This window comes from Schistocerca americana, chromosome 10, assembly GCF_021461395.2.
Source record: "Schistocerca americana isolate TAMUIC-IGC-003095 chromosome 10, iqSchAmer2.1, whole genome shotgun sequence".
NCBI lineage: Eukaryota > Metazoa > Arthropoda > Insecta > Orthoptera > Acrididae > Schistocerca > Schistocerca americana.
Window position 1 is genome coordinate 103,610,759 of NC_060128.1, and position 18,453 is coordinate 103,629,211.

Genomic DNA, 18,453 nt, shown 5'->3' on the forward strand with positions numbered 1-18,453 from the left:
CACAAAGTTTTAAGTAGGGCAACATGTTCTCCATAAAGAAATGACATTGCAGAGAAACATTTTTGCTAAACATAAAACTTCCGTATATAAAGTTTTGCAAGATTTTATTTTTAAAAATAATAAAAGAAATATGCAAATTGTGAAAAAATGAATCAGTTTTGCTACCACCATTTACTGACATTCCAATATCAACACTTTAATATAACTTTAAAATTGTGCTAGAGATTGTGAAGCTTTGAACTCTCTGCATTTTAAACAGTTGACTATAACAATTACAGTGTTTTCCAGATACTTCTATCTGAAAATAATACATATTTTGTACAAAAAGCTGCATCACTTGGATTAATTTCTGCCTTTCTGACTTTTAAGACTATCGAATCAACTGAAGAGAAACAGGTTTACACTAAATTTCAGTTGGTACAGATTCATAATTTTGCATTAGAAATGAGATGATGAACTTTGTGTTCTGCAGATCATTAAATTACTTCCAATGATGGTAAATATTATAAGGGAAATTCAAATGAAACCCGGTCACTAGTGTAAAGTAGTGGTAATGATTTTATTAACTCAGAAATGTAGTTATACACAGTACACATACTCAAAAATAGTCGCCAAAAGTGTTGGCACATTTACCCTATTGCGACACTAGCTGGTCGATTCCATCCTTGAAGTAGCTAGTAGGATGCTGTCAGATCCACACCTGGGCCCAGTCACACACTTCATCATCCATTGTGAATTGATGTCTGTGAATAGCTTGTTTTAGAGGTCCAAACACATGGTGATTCTGCAGTTTTCCGAGGTTAAAGCATTCACTTCCACAACCATTTCCGATGTGATGAGCCTGTCCAGAATGAGCATTGTCTTCCAGTGACTCGCGTCCCTCAAGGAATCGTTTGCAAGATTCCACAACACTTGAATGACTCAGACTGTACTCATCATATACAGCCTTCATCTGTCAATACATTTCATGGCTTCCAACTCGTCTGCCACCAAACTTTGAATCACTCCTCGTTGTTCCTGCTTACTTGCCTGCGTGTTTGGTAGTGGACGATAACTTGTATGACCATATTCTCTTCAGTGTGAAACCACACTGGCGCTATGCGACATCAAACAGTGCGCACTTGTCAGTCTCTTTACCCATAGACGGCGCCACCATACCTGCAGTTACGTGTAAGGCAAAGGTAGACACACTGACCAGGTTTCATTTGAAAGAACCTCATATTATATATGTGAAGGAAAGAAATAAAATCAGAAATATGTAAAAACATATAAAAATTACAATGTATCACATACTTCACTCGAAGTGTGCATTCCTCACACCTATATGGATTTGGGATCAGGTATTTCATTTACCAGCTGTCACAGTTGGCTAGCTACATATCAGTATGTAAATTACGGTTGGCACTGACATTCACATTACATCGTTTTCAACGTTTCTAATATACATTAGGCAGCTAAGACAGCCAACACCAAATATATCTAGAATGAATAAATATATGACAGTGTGGTTTTCACCAAGTAATATATGATAATATGGCAGATTTTTTGACATTTACAAGTAATTTTTATCACTTATAGTCACTAGATTATGACACCAACTTTGTTTTTTCTTGTGGAACTATATACTTTTCTATGGCATTAGAAAGAATCTTCTAGGAGAACTTCAGCTACATAACATGTATGGACTTGATCGAATAGTATCAAGATAACAGTGATGCAGACCCTGTCCCACCACCAGGAGAAGAGGTTCCACAAACTTTTTCCACATCATACCAAATGTGAGCAAGCACATAACTCATATAAGGTTCTTGTGTTTACCTGTGCACTTGAAGGCTATCAGTATTCTGTTGTTGTAGCAATCAGATAACTTGCTTGTAAAGCTATTGAGACATTCCTAATGCATACGACAGTAAAAAAAAATGGGTACCGTTTAGAGTGAATATTGCCAAACTATTAGAGCACCAGTGCAGTTGTATGCTGAAGAGCACCAAGATCATGCCAAGAACTCATGATCTGTTTTTGCAAACATTATAAAAAAAGTGCTAGAAACTGGTAATGTGCAGAATGTAGTGCACCAAAGAAAAAGAAGAGAAACTGGTGAAACAAACGATACTAACATTTTAGCAGCAGAATTCCAAAAATGGTCATAGCTCTCCAAATGTTATCTGCCAAAAGTGCCAAGAGATGTGACACATCTGTGCAAAATTTTGTTTAAGAAATAAATATTGTTTACAAACCCGGGCAAGTCAGTCTTCACAGTATGCACCAGTCATCAGTTGAAAATCCACACTGGCTCAAAGAAGTGTGTAAAAGTGACATTTTTGTTCTGTCAGTATTTGGTGCATATTTTTCAAGACCGGCATCATTGTTGTCTGTTTTATTGATGGGAATCCAAATACACTCAAGTATCTAGAGTTCCTAAGATATGCTACTGCTGCAGTTATTGGAAGAAGATATTCCACTGGATATAAGGCAATCAGGGTGGTAGCAACATCATGGATGTCCCTCCCATTCTGGACATGTAATAACTGATGCTCTTAGGAGAACATTCTGAGAGCATTCAAAAGGTCATTCAGGAAATGCAGAATGGTCTGCACATTCACCAAACTTAACACTTCTATACTTTTATCTGTGATGAAAATTAAAACGAGATGTCTATTATGAAATATCAATGAGGTGATGATTTCTGAAGGCCTGAAGTGCCTTTTAACACAGACCTGTGCTGCCATTAATTCCAGATGAAATTAAATGTGCAGTGTTGTTTCTGCAGAATCATTTTACAGTGTGTAGTAACACTCAAGGTCAACAGTATGAGCACTTGGTATGGCAGCTAAGATAGTAAACATGCAAACCCCACCTGAGTTACCTGTTTGCTTACATTTGGTATAATAGGCCAGATGTTCCTGGAATCTTTTCTCCTGACCGTGAGACACTAGTTTGCAGCACTGTTATCTCGATACTATTTGAGTGAGCCCCATACATCTTATGTCACTGAAGTTCTCGTAGAAGCTTCTTTCATATGCCACAGAAAAAAGTATGGAAAAAAAGGCAAAGTCTGTGTTGTAATTTTCTGACTATAAATGTTAAAAATTGCTTGTAGACATCATCAAATATGCCATATTGTCCACTATAACTTGGTGAAAATTGCACCTCAATATATTTATTCATTCTGGATATATTTGGGATGGCCTGTCTTAGCTGTCTCACCCTGTACAAACAGGCAACAATGTTCTATGTCTAGTAAGAAGTATCAGGTAAAAACAATAGCTGAGTCTACATCTACATCTACATCCATACTCCACAAGCCACCTGACGGTGTGTGGTGGAGGGTACCCTGAGTACCTCTATCGGTTCTCCCCTCTATTCCAGTCTCGTGTTGTTCGTGGAAAGAAGGATTGTCGGTATGCTTCTGTGTGGGCTCTAATCTCTCTGATTTTATCCTCATGGTCTCTTCGCAAGATATACGTGGGAGGGAGCAATATACTGCTTGACTCTTCGGTGAAGGTATGTTCTCGAAACTTTAACAAAAGCCCGTACCAAGCTACTGAGCGTCTCTCCTGCAGAGTCTTCCACTGGAGTTTATCTATCATCTCCGTAACGGTTTCATGATTACTAAATGATCCTGTAACGAAGCATGCTGCTCTCCGTTGGATCTTCTCTCTCTCTTCTATCAACCCTATCTGGTACGGATCCCACACTGCTGAGCAGTATTCAAGCAGTGGGCGGACAAGTGTACTGTAACCTACTTCCTTTGTTTTTGGATTACATTTCCTTAGGTTTCTTCCAATGAATCTCAGTCTAGCATCTGCTTTACCGACAATCAACTTTATATGATCATTCCATTTTAAATCACTCGTAATGCGTACTCCCAGATAACTTATGAAGTTAACTGCTTCCAGTTGCTGACCTGCTATTTTGTAGCTAAATGATAAGGGATCTATCTTTCTATGTATTCGCAGCACATTACACTTGTCTACATTGAGATTCAATTGCCACTCCCTGCACCATGCGTCAATTCGCTGCAGATCCTCCTGCATTTCAGTACAATTTTCCATTGTTACAACCTCTCGATACACCACAGCATCATCTGCAAAAAGCCTCAGTGAACTTCCGATGTCATCCACAAGGTCATTTATGTATATTGTGAATAACAACAGTCCTATGACACTCCCCTGCACACCTGAAATCACTCTTACTTTGGAAGACTTTTCTCCATTGAGAATGACATGCTGCGTTCTGTTATCTAAGAACTCTTCAATCCAATCACACAATTGGTCTGATAGTCCATATGCTCTTTGTTTGTTCATTAAATGACTGTGGGGAACTGTATTGAATGCCTTGCAGAAGTCAAGAAACACGGCATCTACCTGTGAACCCGTGTCTATGGCCCTCGGAGTCTCGTGGACAAATAGCACGAGCCGGGTTTCACACGACCGTCTTTTTCGAAACCCATGCTGATTCCTACAGAGTAGATTTCTAGTCTCCAGAAAAGTCATTATACTCAAACATAATACGTGTTCCTGTTTATTTATCTCCATGATACATTTAAATGGTTTAAACCTCCCTCATCAGGTGGATTTACACTTGTTAATATGCCATATGTGTGTGTCATGTTATGATTTTTGGAGGAACTTATGGCATTGTCTAGTGGAGATAGAAAACACTATCTCAGAACATGTTTTTTTTACATAACAAAAACTAAACTTATATCTAACGGCAAAAATAAAATAATTAAAACAGAATACCTCTAGTGGTCACAGGTTTCTTTCACTCTTGTAACATTGACATGTATATTGTCATATTTTGTAAACAAAGATGACATCTGGAAACTATTAAGTGCAAGGATCATACAGCAAAACAGAAACATTATCACAAAGTACAAAGAATATATACATCATAACAACATTATCACAAATAAATTTTAAAGGGCTTTGGAGGTCTTTATTTTGAGATGTTGAAATAAATATTTCAGGTGGTATAGAATAAACTCTACAAACAAACAAACAGATGGCCTGGCAATGGGCTCAGACCTTTCCAGATGGTTACCTGAAATATTTATAAATAATTAGAAGACAAAAATCTGAATTCCAATCACCACCTATTCAAAAAATATCATCTACTACTACAGACATGTAGTCTGATACCATCATAATAATCAATGGCACAAAAGATGACATCAGTGAGTTGAATAAATTATACAACATCTTCCATGAAAACATAAAATTCACAGTTGAACACCAAGCAGGTGGCAGTATAAATGTTTAGAATAAAAAATAACATGCAACTATGAAAGGACCCTGTGACCACTGGAGGTATTCTATTTCACTTATTTTATTTTTATCAGTAGATTCACTTTTAGTTTTTATATAAAAAAAAGAAGAATGTTCCAAAATAGTGTTTTGTTTCTCCACCAGACAGTGCCATAAGTTCCTCCTAAAATTATAACAACACAACACCCACATATGTCATACAACAAATATAAATCCACCTGATGATGTAGGTTTAAGCCTTTGAAATGTGTCATGGAGATAAATAAACAGTGACTGGTAACAGTAAACTTGTTGTTTCATTTGATGTCAATAACACTCAAGGTAAAGCCTAACGTAGTATGTTCATATTTAAAATATGTGAGTGAAGTATGTAGAAGACAAGTGACTTTTTTGAAGTGTCTGGTTTTCATGCATTAATGTACTTAATGTATTTCATGCAACTTTTTTGAAGTGTCTGATTTTCATGCATTAATGTAGAAGTAGTTTCCATAACCATCTGTGTGAACGGATTTATCATTAGTCCTAAGTGACTGATATAGTTTATAGTGACAACCAGCTGTGACTCCTTCACAGCCCTTGAAGTTTCATTCATACACCTCTTAGCTATTTTTTAGAGACCTAAACACATGAGTACTTAGTCCTTTGATTTTTTTTTTTTTTTTTCAGATTGCTGAAAACTTTGACATGCCATTTTTTGAAGTTTCATGCAAACAGAACATAAACATCGAAGAAGCATTCTTGACGTTAGCCAGGAGAATACGAGAGCAGCGGGAGCGCAGGGTATGTATCTGTGCATCTCACTTCTCAAAGCTAGTGTCTTCTTTGTTCTAATATCGTATTCTGAATACAGGTGGATGTGACATTACAGACCAAAATTTCAGAAATAGTCAGGATAGAGAACTGAGAAAACTGTCTCTCGTCAAAATTTAATGCAGAGTCTATAACTGTATCCTACATTAGACCTCAGCCCAGTCCGACTGTTCACACCTTTCTCAGGCAGATCTCATTGGGGTGTGACCCACAACCTGCCTCTCATAGCACTATTTCTGTCATCACATCTTTTTCTACCTACCAAACTTCACAGAAGTTTACCTGCATACCTTGCTAGTTGAGCACTACTTACAGAAAGGATATACTGGAGAAATAGAATGCCCACAGCCTAGGTGTAAGAGCACTGCCTTCAAAAGGCAAGTTTCTGGGTTCAAATCCAGGGGTGTCATACGGTTTTAATCTTCAGGGAAATATCAAAATGGATGCACTCTGCTCCAGTGTGAAATATTCATTCTGAAATTATGTAACTGTTTCAATAAATTTGTACATATACAATAGCCCATGTGGTAACCAATGTATTACTGTTACACACTTTGACATTCTACATAACTTAATGTTGAATTATCATTCTTCAAACCAGGTACTGATCATTATTTTGAGGTAAGTTGCTTCGAAAGCCACATATGCATCTAGAATTCTAAGTTATTTCTTAGCTAATTATTTTGTCGGTGTTCTTGTTGCCTCCAGTAGGGCACGATGGTGACTGTGGATCCTATTCTTGTATGAAGATTAACTGCTGAAAGGAGTGTGATATTCGGGTGGATTCCAAAGATTATTGAATGAAATAAAGTTTCTGAATTTTGAAATAATTATATTCAACAATATTTCACACCCCTAACTAGTAACATGAAATACATCTGCCTCCAGCAGTTCTACAAAAGCATACCATCTCCATTTACAACCAGAGTCCCACCAAGACTGTTCGTAACAACAGTCGCATCACACATAAACGAAACACTTTATGTCTCTGAGAATAACAATCACTGGTACATCATTAAAAAATTATTAAAATGGGTAACAATTTTAGGCAGAATGCTTCAACATTAATTCAGATATGCAGAATATGAATATTTAAGTATGAAATAACAAGTTTTTATGAACATGCTTTTATATGAAGTCATTTTTTACAACCTAAGATATCAATACTCTCTGGACTCTTGTTGCTCTGTTGGCTTGATTTCATTATGCTAGCCATGAAGTTTCCCTTTTATGCAACATTATTCTTGTGTTAAAGGGCTTTTCTTCTTAACTTGGCATCAAATTTGAAAATTATGTATTCACTTTCCCCTTTCCACCACATAACATCTGGAGCACTCTCAATTCACAACTTGTAAGATTTGAAGATCAATGTTTGGACAAAAAACTTAAGAACACCACCTTCAAAAATTTGAAGATTTGCAAGTAAAAATCATTTCCAGTATATTTTTGTATTCATTGGTAGGTGAGTGCATAGTGTAGAGATTGGGCAAATGTAAAGTCGGAGGTACGAGTCCCACTGCAGCAACAACGTTTTGTTACTTTCATTAAAATTTGATGTTTATTACCAACTGAAAATGTTACTTGACAAATATTGAGCAATGATTTTATTAATAAAAGTAACATCTTTTAATTTAAATACAAGTGAAGAAAAATAAAAAAATGCCAACTCATGTACACTACACACTCACTTCCCGAAGTATGTGAAAAGCAGCTGAATTTTTTTTTATTGACAGCATTCTGAAATTATCTTATGTGCAAATGTAATTGTTTTTGAGAATTGTATGGTACTGATTTAGTGAATTGATGTCTGGGCATTGACCTTCAAATGCCATATGCTTGTGAGATGCCCATCCCCCAACCAAATCCCCATGTCCTCTGTGAGGAAGGGACACGCTGTTCCAAAAGTTAGGAGTGTTTTTCCCTTTCTTTTTTGCCTTCCTGTTTTAACTGTTTCTATCAACAGTACTGGCAGTTGTGCCGCTTAAGGCAAGCACTGGCTATAGTTCCTTGTCTCTTTACAACAGGAGCAGAACACTACGGGAGACGCAGCCTGGTGGTGGGGGTAAGGAGGAGTGTGGGGCAGAGAGAAAGGGGGGGGAGGTTAACAGGGTAGGGGTTGGGGACTGTAAAGTGCTGTTTGTGAGAGCACACAGGGATGAGCTGGAGAGAGAGTAGCACAGCTAGATGCGCCGGGAGGTGGGAGCTCAGAAGGAGGGTGAGAGGTGGCAGTACAGCAGCCAGAGACAGCAGTCTTGTGTGTGTGTGTGTGTGTGTGTGTGTGTGTGTGTTGTCTATTTCAGAAGAATACTTTCTGGCCAAAAGTTGACATGTTTGACAGTCTTTTTTGTGCCTGTCTGGGATTCAACATCGTCACTGCGTGATGAGTAGGAGTCTATCCTTTTCATAGTATTGTTATTATTCCACACTGGATTTTCCATTGTTTGATTTTGCCTCACAACTTTTCTTCCATACCGTAACCCAGTGCTGTTTTCCTTTGTTACTATTTTCTATTGCATTACTTTACTCAGTGTCCATATCTTCTTCCAAACCACACCACACGCTCTGGCTTATGAGTCACACCCTATCGACTGTCTCATCCACGCGCAACACACGGCTGCGAGACCACGCTGACAGTTTGTGCAGCATCTTGCATCGCACATCACTCCCACTGATATAATTAATCCTAGACTTTCAAATTGATCACTCTTCCTGGCTCACTCTCGTGTATTTTCGCGTGCTATTTTCCATACCTTCCTGTACCATGTGATCTTGTACCTCATCCTGTCAACTCACATGTGGTGTGGCTGTCCCCATTCTTCAGATGTATCTTCCCACTGACCTGCAGCCCACATTACTATCTTTTTGCTTATTTTTATCTTTGATCTCATTGTGATGTCATGTCAATTTCAGTTTGTTTCTGCCTTTCACTATCGGGCCTACTCTCTCAGATTTCATCTTGATTCCCCACACTTCAACTGCTCCACCCTTTCTGTGATTTTTCCCAAGCATTTAGCATATTTCTCAAATATTTTCACATGTATTTCTATGTAATTTACATATTGTTATGCATTTCATTTTTATCCTCCAACTTGGATCCTCCTCCTTGCGCCAATACAAAAATTTTCCTTATCCCTGCCCAAAACCCAGTCTCACATACTATTTCTGCATTACTGCATGGCTCACAGAATCCGCCTAAATGGCCTTAACATCAAATCTACCCACCATTGGCTGCAACCACTCCTTCCACAGTGATATCCATCTGTTCAGATTCTGCCAGTCTTTAACACTCACCAACACACCCCTGAAACCATGTCAGTCACATCCAAACCTCCTCTCCATCCATAAAATTCTCCTGCTATGCAATCCCAAATTCCTGTATCCCATCTCTCATAATGAAACTATTGCCCTCTAGGAATTAAAGTGGCATGCACAATGCTACCTCAGAAAACTCTCCAACCTGCTCACTACCTACTCCCGCCTTGGACTACCACTGTCCTCCACCTCAACAACCACCTCCAAACATCTGCCATGTCCCCTCACAGCTGACAAATCATGCCTCACAGTCCTCCTACATTTCCTCCACCCTCAAAATCTCACTTCTACCAGTAGACAGAATCCAGAACCTAAATAGACCCAAAACACAGTCATGAACCTTTCATCCAGAAGCCTTAGTTCCACAGAAGTACCAGTCCTTTCCAAAGCCCTTACCTTTTCCCCACTCCAAAATTCAACAATATTGGACTTGTTAAAGACTTTCTCTCCTTCTCTCAGTCCTTACAGTCCTTACAGTCACCAGCTCCACCCGTCAGACTCAACCCAAAACCAATGTTGAACCCTGCCTGATTCAGTTCACTCCTCCATCCAACTGTGATACACCCCAACTGCCTCCATATCACCCCCTGTTAACTTTCCAGAATTTCTTAACCTCGAAGCTTGCCTCACCATCATTCTCTAAATCCCTCAACATGCAATCCAACCTTACATCTGTAGAACCACAATCCAACATCTAAAAACTGATTCTGGCCTTATAATCCTACCTGTTAACAAGGCTCTGCCACTGTGGTTTTCAACTGCAGTGATTATCTGGTGGAAGAACTCCACCAGCTGTTAGATTCATCAACCTACAAACCCCACCTCAGTGACCTCCTTCCAGAAATCTAACAGAATCACCAGTCCCTCCTCAAATTCTTAGGCCCATCCCAGAATCTCTCCTATGAGTCTCTCTGTCCTCACCACTACCATTTCCCACCTCCTAACGTCCATAAATGAGTCCACATAAGATGCCCCATCATGGCTGACTACTGTACCACCTCCTAGAGAATCTCTAGTATCTTCAGGCTATCACATGCAACCTACCCTCCTTCCTTTGCCACACAGTGTTCTGTTCATCACTATTGACTCCATCTCTCTTTTTATTAACATCCCTAATGCCCATGACCTTGCCACTATTGAACGCCACCTTTCCCAATGCACGATGGATTCCGAACTTACAACATCTGTCGTGGTTACCGTGACCAACTATACCCTCACCCACAATTACTTCACCAACGAAGGAGTTACCTACAAACAAATCTGTGCTACATAAATGGGAATCCACATGGCTCCATCCAGTGTCGACCTATTTGTGGGCCAGCTGGATGAATCCTACCTAACCATCCAGAATCCCAAACTCCTTACCTGGTTCAGATTCATTAATGACACCTATGTGATCTGGATCAAAGGTGAGGACTTCCTATCCACATTCACCCAGAATCTCAACACCTTCTCCCCCATTTGCTTCACCTGGTCCTCCTCAACCTGACAAGCCACCTACCTCGATGCTGATCTCCATCTCAAAGATGGCTACATCAATACCTCCATCCATACCAAACCTACCAAGCACCTAAATTTTGACAGCTGCCTCTCATTCCGTACTGAGAAGTCCCTTTGTTCATCCTAGTCACCTGTGGCCGTCACACCTGTAGCAATGAGCAGTCCCTCTCCAAATACACTGAGGTCCCCACTGAGCCTTCACAGACCAAAATTACCCTCCCAACCTTGTACAAAAACAGATCTCCCATGGTATATTGCTCCAGTCGCCCACCACCTCTCAATGTCTGTCTGTCCAGCCACAAAGAAGCACTCCACTCATGTCTTAGTACCGCTCAAATCTGGAGCAACTGAATCACATTCTGCACCAGGATTTCGACTACCTCTCATCGTGTCCTGAAATGTGGAATGTCCTGCCTACTGTCTTCCCCACCCCTCCCATGCTGGTATTCCACAGCCCACCAAACCTATGTACTATCCTCATCCACCCCTACTCTGCACCTGTTCCCAACCCCTTGCCTCATGGCTCATATCCCTCTGATGGTCCTAGACGTGTCCCATATATCCTCCCACAATCACCTACTCCAGTCTGGTCAGAAGCATCACCTATCCCATCAAAGACAGTCCTGCCTGTGAAAGTAGTCACGTGATCTACAAGTTAATCTGCAAACAGTTCTGTGTTCTTTGTGAGCATGACAACTGACAAGCTGTCTGTCCACATGAATGGCCACTGACAAACAGTGGCTGAGAAACAATGGAGAGAAGTCTTCTGAAGTAAGAGTGATTTCAGGTGTGCCACAGGAGAGTGTGGTAGGACCATTGCTATTCACAATATACATAATGACCTTGTGGATAACATCGGAAGTTCACTGAGGCTTTTTGTGGATGATGCTATAGTACATGGAGAGGTTGTAACAATGGAAAATTGTACTGAAATGCAGGAGGATCAGCAACGAATTGACGCATGGTGCAGGGGATGGCAATTGAATCTCAATGTAGACAAGTGTAATGTGCTGTGAATACAAAGAAGGAAAGATCCTTTAGCATTTAGCTACAGTATAGCAGGTCAGCAACTGGAAGCAGTTAATTCCATAAATTATCAGAGAGTAGGCATTAGAAGTGATTTAAAATGGAATGATCATATAAAGTTGATCATCAGTAAAGCAGATGCCAGACTGAGATTCATTGGAAGAATCCTAAGGATATGCAATCCAAAAACAAAGGAAGTAGGTTACAGTATGCTTGTTTGCCCACTGCTTGAATATTGCTCACCATTGTGGGATCCGTACCAGATAGGCTTGATAGAAGAGATAGAGAAGATCCAGTGGAGAGCAGCGCGCTTTGTTACAGGATGATTTAGTAATCGTGAAAGCGTTACGGAGATGATAGATAAACTCCAGTGGAAGACTCTGCAGGAGAGACGCTCAGTATCTTGGGACGGGCTTTTGTTGAAGTTCAAGAACGTACCTTCACCGAGGAGTCAAGCAGTATATTGCTTCCTCCTACGTATATCTCACAAAGAGACCATGAGGATAAAATCAGAGAGATTAGAGCCCACACAGAGGCATACCGACAATCTTTCTTTCCCCGAACAATATGAGACTGGAATAGAAGGGAGAACCGATAGAGATACTCAAAGTACCCTCCGCCACACACCGTCAGGTGGCTTGCGGGTTATGGATGAAGATGTAGATGGGACCACCCAGTTGCTGAACACACTGCCCGACACAACATTTTTCATTTTAATGACTGCTTCAGAGCCTACTCCATCTGGATCCTACCTACCAACACCAGCTTTTTTGAATTGTTCAGGTGGGACCTCTCCCTGCAATATATCATGCATTCCTGTAACCCTAATGGCCTCAACATTTGTTAGCCACTGACCTTCAGTCAACTGTCCCCTTCCCTGTTCCCACTGCAGCATTACACAGCCATCAATTCCACCAACACACTGACAGTCTTTTTACTTCTTTCCTTTTCACTTCCCCTCCATCTAACCTCCCGACTGCCTGTCTGTGACCCAACATTTCCACTATATGGTGAGTAGCGGTCAATCCTTTTCATGATATTGTCACTAGAGGTGAACTTAATTTTCACTTCTCGGAGACATGAGTTGATACAGATTTCTTCCCTCTTTCCTCTAAAGTTTGGCAAAGAGTGCTGTAAAAGGTCTCAATTTTTCTGTATGAGCATTTGACAAATTGCTAGGAAATAAGAAAATTTACCGTTTAACATTCTGTCAAGAATTTTATCATTATGAGGGCCACTCCAAAAGAACTGCACACTATTTTTTTTAATCCATTTTTTATTCTACATGTTTGAAAGTTTTACAGTGTGTAGATACATCCTTTAGGAACAATATTTTCATTTCTCCACATAATTTCCATCCCTCTCGACTACCTAACGCCACCTTTAAACCAGCGTCAGGCTACTCGCAGGGTAATATTCTGGACCAACCTGTTGGAGCCACTGTTTGGCAGCATGCACAAGGGAGTCATCATCTTCAAACCTTGTTCCACGAAGAGAGTCTTTCAGTTTCCCAAAGAGATGATAGTCACATGGAGCCAGGTCAGGACTGTAAGGCGGATGTTTCAATGTTGTCCATCCAAGTTTTGTGATCGCTTCCACGGTTGTTTGACTGACATGTGGCCGTGCATTATCATGCAACAACAAAACATCCTACTTTTGCTGATGTGGTCAAACACGGCTCAGACGAGCTTGAAGTTTCTTCAGTGCCGTCACATATGCACCAGAATTTATGGTGGTTCCATTTGGAATGATGTCCACAAGCAAGTGACCTTCGGAATTGAAAAACACTGTAACCATAACTTTTCCAGCAGAAGGTGTGGTTTTGAATTTTTTTTTTTTTTTCCTTGGGTGCCCGCTTTTATCACGTAACCTGCTTGCCCACCGACTAACTGTATTGCAATCAACAGCAGCATCTCCGTACACCTTTTTCAATCTGTTGTGGATGTTTCCCACTGTCTCGTTTTCACAGCACAGGAATTCTATGACAGCAAATTGCTTCTGACGAACGTCAAGTGTAGCAGCCATCTTCAAGACATGCTGTGACGGCGCCACTCACGGGACCAGGTTGAACTAAGTTCGAAAACAAGCGGGAAGGATGTAGCTACAAACTGTAAAACTTTCACATGTGCAGAATGAAAACTGTATTTTTACAAAAATAGTGTGCATTTATTTTGGAGTGACCCTCGTATTTGAACAACAAAAATTATGAAACGAATAGATTAGACAAATAAATGATAAAATCTGCATAAATTGTAAATGAAATATGTTAGTGTTGTGTTGTATATTAATCTAGTGTACCATGTTGTTTAGTAAACAGTTTGTGTGAGCATCACCGGCCAGTTCCATTACGCACTGTACGTTTCTGTCCCAATTCTGCCTGCAGGCGAGCCTCTTTGACAGCAACGAGAAGTCCGAAGGCTCCAAAGTGGACCTGAGCAAGTCGAAACTGCCCGCCGGAGCCGAGTCTTGGCGCTGCGGCTGCTAGTCTGCCTGCTGCCCCACGCCCGTCCGCCCGGCTCTCCGGGAGTCGCAATGCCGGGGGACGCGCACTTCACCTGCACCGGCGTCCTGCAGTCATCTGGGCAGCTACTGTCTCTGGTGACTCCGCTGATGTCACCGTTTCAGAAAAGTCATTTTTGTTGTGTGTCCTTTTTTTTAACCTTTTGTAGTTCATCTCACCGAAGGTTGGCGGTGGCAGAGCACCGCCGGCCCGAGAGGTGGCAGAGATCTGCACACACGGAGACGCGTATAGCGGGAGCGAAGAGGAAACGTGGATGTGTTTTCTGTATTGTACACACTGAAATAAATCTTCTCATTTCTTCCTCCTTTTCACCAAAAATTTGCCACTAGTAGAATGCCCTCGAATGAGTTACTGCTGCACTATCGGGCGAGGACATCCGTCCTGAGACGACTGTACATCTCTGTACGTGACAATAGATAGCAGGTGTGTTAACTCATCTGGATGGAAACAGAACAGCCACTAGCTTCTCAGAGTGAAACAATGACTGAGATGGTTAACACAAGTAGAGTGTTTTTAATGACTTTTTTTTAATGGTAGATCTATATTGGTTTGAACTGGCACATCTGTTTGATGCACCTGCGTCCTTTCGAAATAACATCTGAATATGGAAAATTTGCTGTCTATAGAAGATAGTCATCAGAGCCATATAAGACCAGGGCTGCATCTGTAACTGCAAGCATTTTACGGTGGATTCTCTGCAATTTCAAATACAAATAATTTTGCAGAACTCCCTGCTCTGCAGATGAGAAAAGAAAATGCCCTTCTAGTTGCTTTTCAGGTTCTGAGTACCTGTATCAGGTTTCCTTTAGAAATTATAATATGACATAAAAGTAACTGGTGGTGTGTACAAATCTGTATTATGAGGTCAGTCAGTTAGTTTCCAAGAAGACTTGTAGTTGCAACACATGGTCCACCATTGTCTGGGTACATCATCTCCTCTTGATTTTTTAATTCATTTTTATTTTGGTTCATTGATTTAGCGGACAGAATGTTCTGAGACATTTGTCATTTCTTTGGATGTATTCAATCATTTTGTGGGGCATTGCCACTAAAATTCCCTTGTTCAATCTGGAATACTGTCTTTTCTCTTTTACTTTTGAGAATGTTTATAACTCGAATGTGATGGCTGCTATGAAGAAATTTTTAAAAGACTGTGCTTTGAATAGCATAGGTACTTCTCATGGTGTACCACTTCCAGCTGATAGGTTTCTATTTTCCATTGACCAGTGTCTTCAAGAGATATATTCTTCAAGTTATACTTCTGTTGCATTTTGTAGACTGTAATTCCAACCATATATGATGCCGCAATTTGAAAATTTGAGCTCTTTGTTTCACTTGCATATTAAACTCCTTTAAAAAAAGTTATTGCTGAAGCTCTCCTCGCAAATTATATCACAAAATATGGTAACTGTCTGGACAAAATGGAGATGTGGTTCATACAGTGTGCAAGAATTTCAGATTGAATCCTTCACACAGAGTACACTGAGAGATGAAAACTGTGTTCCACACCAGGACTAGGCACTTACCATCTGAGGTAGCCAGCTGTGAGTGGTATACAGATGGTTGAGTTGGTTGTTAAGAGCTCTACCTCCACAAGAGCCAAGCTTCTGGTTTGGAATCTGAGTCCAGCTTACACTTGTAACCTACCAAGGAATCTGATTTCAGTGCGCACTCCCCTGCCGAGTTAAAATATTCATTACAGGTAAACAATAGTGTTTCTGTACATCACTGATACCATCTTCACCACCTCATACTTTAGGCATACATATCTACACTTAGTGTGTCCACACTGATCCACCCCCCTGGTTTATAGCTCCATTTCACAAGAACTCAGTGGTTTGTGCATCAGCTGATCTTTGTTGTATTTTTTCCTGTGGATCACATGCCTGTTGTTTACAGCACATCAGATGTTAGTAAGAATATGTAAACTGCCACACACATCTTCCACTACTTCATTCCTCACCAAACAGGCATCTTTGATCAGGAAAACACAGTGTTATTGAATCTTTTAACATGAAAAATATTGTAAAATTTGACACCATTTTTTCCGAAGTAATAGTGCTCTTACAAACGACTCATATGCTTCCACTGAGTAAAAACTTTCTTAGATTAAAGAGAGCAAAAGAACTACAACTATTAGCAATGTGCTTGCACCTTCAGAGAATCCACTGTAACCAACAGAATTATCCCACAATTGTCTCTTTTTTGTTCATAGGAGGAAAAGAGAAGATAAGGACAATGTTGAGTCACTTATTACTTTTTTTAAATCATCATTTCCTTCATTTTCCTGCACAAGAGATGGTGAAAATGTAATATGCAAGTTTGAACTTGGCTCTACAGTATTATGTGGAAGTGTGCAATGTTTTCATTTGTGATACAGTTTTACGGTAATGTTAAGTACATTGTAAGGGGTAAATGTATATAAGATTTAAGAAGAAGTTCTAATATTAATTCTTATAGTATTTAGGGAGCTGCAATAACCAACAGTCTAAAAGCACTGTCAGCACACAAACACTATTGCAAGAGAACTAAAGCTGGTCTTTAGTAATATCGATGTTATGCTTACAAAACCCCATGTCGAGCTGAGAAAGAAATCCTTTTGCTTTGAAATGATGTACATTTTATTTGATTGAGCCATATTCTGCACAGAGCAGGTATGTATGCTGTGAACATTATAGCAATGGGGTATGTTACATTTGTTGAACTTCTGGAACGAACAGAACAGAAAAAAATAGTCATGTATGGAGACTTTTTACAGAAACTTCAAAGAGATCTATTTTAAGCATAATATTTTGCTTCGTATTTCCTTTTTCACTTTCTTTCATTTTTTATGTTATTTATTTATTTGTCATTTTGTGACAAATATTTCTTGTGTGTGTGTTCTTTACATTTTGACATAAAGAATATACAGGTGCTGATGAACTTCACTCTTGTTTGCTTAAGTTTACCTCAAGTACACTGATAATCCAGTGTTTGAAAAGTAGGAAAAAGAAAATGTACTCATTAACTAAGAGAGAGATATTGAAACTGTTAAAAAAGAAACACACACACACCACATTCTTTATATTATTTCCTAATGGTCATTTCAGTTTCCTTACAGTTTATGTCTTCCCTCATTTGCATACACACATACTCTAAAACAGTATCAAATTTAGATGAAAACCTGCAGGAAGATGGCTGCATGTCTATTTACATTGAAAGTTAACTACAATTATTTACACAGAATGTTGATCCTCTTGAAGTCTTTGGATAAAACGTTTGTGTTGTAACTCACCTACTTGCAGTCCCATCACCTAAAAAAAGCATTAAAAAGTTTTGGCATTACCCTTAGGGTCCTTTATAGATATATTGTTAACTGTAACCATCCTATAATGAGGAATTCCCAAAGGTATGTCCACGTCAAATGCATTTTAAGTGAATAATGGTAGTTTCACATATTCAATGTCTGCCTCTGTAGCTTGTCAATTAGCATGTCTGGTTGCTCTATGGAATAACCTAGTTCGGGGGGCGGTTCCCAGTACTGCCAACAATTTCCCATCAGTGGGAGGCCTGGAATGGGCTGCACTCGCCATTGTGAGGCAGGTTGAGGAGCAGCTTGACCAAACAACAGTGGCTCCGGGTCACAAAAACTGACAATGACCAGAAGAACGATGTGCTAACCACGTCCCCCTCCGTACCACATCCAAATGACCCCATCGGGTGAGGACGACACGGCGGTCGAGCGGTACCAATTGGTCTGTCTGGCCAGAATGTGGAGCTGTGCCCACATACTCCTCTCCATTCTTGTTACTCTCAACACCAGAATAACAGTGCAGCTGAACTAGACATATTTTTATTTAAAGCCTGTTTATTCTGACACTCACCATTGCCATTACTGTTTCACAAAAATGGCTGTTTTATGCACGATAACCTATCTGTACAAGGGTGGTCCCATAAGTACCCGACCGAACAAAGAAAACACAAAAATTTTGGAAGAAAATGTATTTATTTTTCACATAATCTTCTTTCAGCTCT

The 18,453-nt window shown here is 39.9% G+C and overlaps 1 protein-coding gene across 1 annotated transcript in view; it reads left to right on the top strand.

The window, feature by feature from the left end:
• LOC124552275 (ras-related protein Rab-8A) overlaps positions 1-14,654 on the top strand; it is a 238,328-nt gene extending 223,674 nt beyond the window's left edge. The window contains exons 5-6 of the mRNA XM_047126554.1: positions 5,937-6,050; positions 14,302-14,654. Coding sequence (XP_046982510.1) covers positions 5,937-6,050; positions 14,302-14,403 — 216 coding nt within the window. The 3' untranslated portion in view covers positions 14,404-14,654. The remainder of the gene's footprint in view (positions 1-5,936; positions 6,051-14,301) is intronic.
• The last annotated feature ends 3,799 nt before the right edge of the window (positions 14,655-18,453 follow it).